This window comes from Poecilia latipinna, unplaced genomic scaffold, assembly GCF_001443285.1.
Source record: "Poecilia latipinna isolate Pla-1442-1.1 unplaced genomic scaffold, P_latipinna-1.0 Scaffold2623, whole genome shotgun sequence".
Taxonomy (NCBI): domain Eukaryota; kingdom Metazoa; phylum Chordata; class Actinopteri; order Cyprinodontiformes; family Poeciliidae; genus Poecilia; species Poecilia latipinna.
Genome location: NW_015115239.1, coordinates 10913 through 14796, shown reverse-complemented (window position 1 = coordinate 14796; position 3884 = coordinate 10913). Strand labels below are relative to the sequence as shown.

The following is a 3884-nucleotide window of genomic DNA, read 5'->3' as shown; positions in this document are numbered from 1 at the left end:
AAAAAAGAAAATCAGAGAGTGTGCTTTCAGAGAGATTCTTCCCATCAGTCTTCTCGATAAAAATCTAAATATATATATATATATATATATATATATATATATATATATATATATATATATATATATATATATATTTATAATATATATATTATAAATCCTATATTTTCTTGCTCTGTTAATGAGAGAAAGGAAAAAAAAAATAATAAAAACGTCTTTGAAGCCAGTGATAAAGTCCGATTTTCAAAGTCAATTCATAAATTAGAATGAAATTACACACAGCAGCCAATTCAGTTAGAGACAATCAGATCCTTGGTTTCATGCTGAGGATCTGATTTGGGTGTTTGATCCAAATCTGTCAGAGAGTCAAACACTTCAGCGGAATAATATGCAGAAGGATGATGAAAAAAGATATCAGATTACATTATTTTTGTTCATTTGTTCATTACTGAAACATGACAAGAATGCTTATTCCAACATGTAAAGCTGATATGTATCACCAAATCTATACTATTTGGTTTGGTATTTTTAGTTCTATCAATTAAAAAAAAAATAATTTAAACTCTGCAATTTTATTTATGAAGATATTTGTTGAACAGGTCAGTTGACATAGTTTATTGGATAGTCACATATTAAACAGAGTGATTTCTCAAAAATGAGTTTGACAGCGATGACGAAATATAAACCCACATTCTTTAATTTGTCAAATTTCTTTAAAAACTTTTTAATCATTGGGAGCTTCAAAACTCTGCATTAGCTTTGGAATATGTCATTTTACTGAAGCAAGTTTAAATATTACTCAAATATAAAACCTCAGCTAGGTGTTAGGTCTTTCTTAGGATAAAAGTTTGTCTCTTACCTCCATAAGGTCCAGTATGTCATTTATTTTACAAAATTCCATAAATGATTGTGGTAGGACTCGATAAAAGTTTTTTTTAATTTTTAATTTTTATTGAATTAATTGCTTGCACTGTAATCAATCAGTCATGATTTATTGCATTTTAAAACTATATGCCAAAGTATTTTCAATTCAAAAACCCTTTTGTCTGCTAAATTATTGAATATGACATTTATTGTTTTTAATCTGTTAGATTGGTTTCTAAAATAACTGTAGAGTGTGTGCATCTGAAAGTTACAAATTTATCCATTTACAATAACACAACTCCCTAAATGGACTATTAAAAAAGGTCTGATAAATTATTTCACAGTTGCATTTTGACATGACTGCAGGGATAGTACTCACTTATTGAGGTAGATCCGTTTTTCTGTAAACTGGCCTGATCCATGCTCTGGATCCTCGTAGGGCTCGTTCTGCACCACTTCCACACCTTCTCCACGTTCACTCTGTTCATGGCTGTGTTTGCTGATCATGTACAGCTGGCCGATACAGTACTGAACGACAAGAGAGAGAGCAGACAAGCTTGTTGTTAAATCGTTGAATTTAATAAATACAATTAGACATTTATGTTGATCAGTCTGAACAGTCGGTGCTTGTGCAGGAGCAAAATCAGGCCACGCATCTGGATAATAAAGCGAGAGTGAAAACAACATTTTTACTGCTCGTGCTCTTTACTGCAGCAGACGGATTATCAGGATTAAGAAACAAAGGTAGTCCTGCTTGAGGCTGCCTGCACCATAGTAACAATCCCGATCAAACAGGACGACAACAAAAACAGAAGCAACAACAGGTTCGGTGACCCTCTCCCACTGCCTCCCCGCGATAAATCAGTCAACACCCACAATCCTTCACTCAGCTCTGACTGACACACTTGGCTCTGTCACAATGTCACTTTGAGCTGCTTTGACAGGCGGGACTCGGGTGTCACATGGCAACTATTTTCCATACATACGGAGAACGACAGACAGCGGAGAAGGGATGCTCCGTGACAGAGATTTCCAACTGCTTGTAGACCTATTTCCATGCCTGGGTAACAGATACAGCCCAGTGATTTATGTTGCTGTGCTGAAATGCTAAGGGGTCATGTAGGACTCAGCTGACACACACACTCAACCGTGTGTGCCCCAACCAAGCATAGCTGTGTTAAGCTAGTGGAAAAAAAAAAAAAAAAAGACAAGAACACTGTACATCCAGCTACAAAGTCCCAGAAATGGACAGCACAGAAATATACGTAGAAATATGATAGTGTAGTGCAATAGAGCAGAGCTAGTTTAAACCGGGCAACATGCTTGAAGTGTAACTTGTTGTGCAATTCCAGTTATTTTTTTCCCGTCTGTTGACCATGAGAGGAAACTAATGAGGTGTGATGAAGAAGTCCCAGCAGGGATGTTGATGGCGGTGTTTCCGACTGCACAGCTGTTGGAGTCTGGCAGAAATATGACTGTCACAACAACACTGTGTCACCAGTCAGGTGTAGTAGAGGAGGGAACTCATTACTGCTTGATCGATCAGGAATTTATTTAATCAAACATAGCAAATGTTTATTTGTTGTTACACGTGTATACACGTAAATATCTTTTATGCACACGTGAAGCAAAATAGTGAAGGGATATTTTTGTCTTCCTAGTAAATATCATAAAGCACCGTAAAATAACCAGTCACTACTCTAAGTAAAGAGGAAGACTGCCACTAAAACTGGATTTATTTCTATGATTTTTGTACAGGGCACAGCTGACAAAGAAGATACGTTTTATCTTCTGGTTCTTTTTATTTTTTAACGCTACTCTGGGCAAGTGTCCATACAGCCCATATCAGAAGCCCCCACTGAATAGCTCAAATACCAAAGGCACAAAAAAAAGAAAAGTTATTTCATCTAGAGTGAGTCAAGCGATTGTTATGCACCAAAAGTTTATTTTTGTGGAGCTCAGCACATGTAGTCTTTGCCTTTTCCTTTTGCTAAAACTTGGGGGTTTGTCTGTTTGATGTTAAGGAGCACAGCTTTGATCCTGATAAGTTCTGAGTCAGGAAGGTAACAAAAACATCAATCTCAAGCATGCAGGACCTACACCCCTGCTGTTTTATGACACTGTACAGGTATCCCAGATGACCAACCTCTATGATCAGACTACTCAGGTAATCTAAATGAAAAGAGTGGTGAAGAGCGCATTATAAAATCTGCCACTACAGATGTGCAATAACATCATTTAGATGCTTCACAGCAAGAAGAAGATTTCCTCTTTAAATCTGAGCTTAGCAAGTACAAGCAAATATGCAGATTCAAAGCAAACTAATGCATTGTTTTGTCCGCACTTTTTAATCCACTACGATAGCGAGGAGCAGACAAGTGAAAAAATTGGGAGGTGCACCTCTTAAGTGACATCAGCTTGCATAGAGAGTGCACATAAATCTCCGCACTGGATGGAAATCACAGAGGCAAAGTGGCCTCTCGGGAGGACCACTAAGCAGTGCCCTGATCAATCTGATGGCAAACCGGAGAGAATTAACATGAAGCACCATCCTCTTTCTGTCGCCCTTCATTAATTCAGGCTTTTTGGACATTTTGTATAAACAGGCCAGCTATTGTGCCAGTCTCCCTACCTGCCATTGTACTTTGGCTCCGTCTGTTGTTTACCTAAAAGCTGCAGCTGATGAATGAGAAACACTTTTCATTGTTGTCTTTGGAAATCTCCATCAAATGACGAAATGGGAGAAGAGGCCTTGACTCAAGACAGAGTGGCCATGAATAATCGATTGTTATTTCTCTTTCTCTCTGTCGGACAACAGAGCTGTTGGGTAGGATCAAGGGCTGACAAGATGAAAATATATTGTTTTGTTCTATGTTCAGGTGTAATTGATCTTCTACAATCCCACATGTCACTGAATCTGTCTGCCTGTTTTTTTTTTTTTTTTTTTTTTTTTTTTCCTTTTTTTTTTTCTTTCCCTCTTTAATATTAAATTTTCATCCTCCAACCCCCCCTTTTGGCCTGTT

General features: G+C 37.3%; 1 protein-coding gene across 1 annotated transcript in view; it reads right to left on the bottom strand.

The window, feature by feature from the left end:
- Positions 1-1563, bottom strand: part of LOC106938548 (cytoplasmic phosphatidylinositol transfer protein 1-like) — an 18064-nt gene extending 16501 nt beyond the window's left edge. The window contains exon 1 of the mRNA XM_015020641.1: positions 1241-1563. Coding sequence (XP_014876127.1) covers positions 1241-1548 — 308 coding nt within the window. The 5' untranslated portion in view covers positions 1549-1563. The remainder of the gene's footprint in view (positions 1-1240) is intronic.
- Between the last annotated feature and the right edge of the window lie 2321 nt (positions 1564-3884).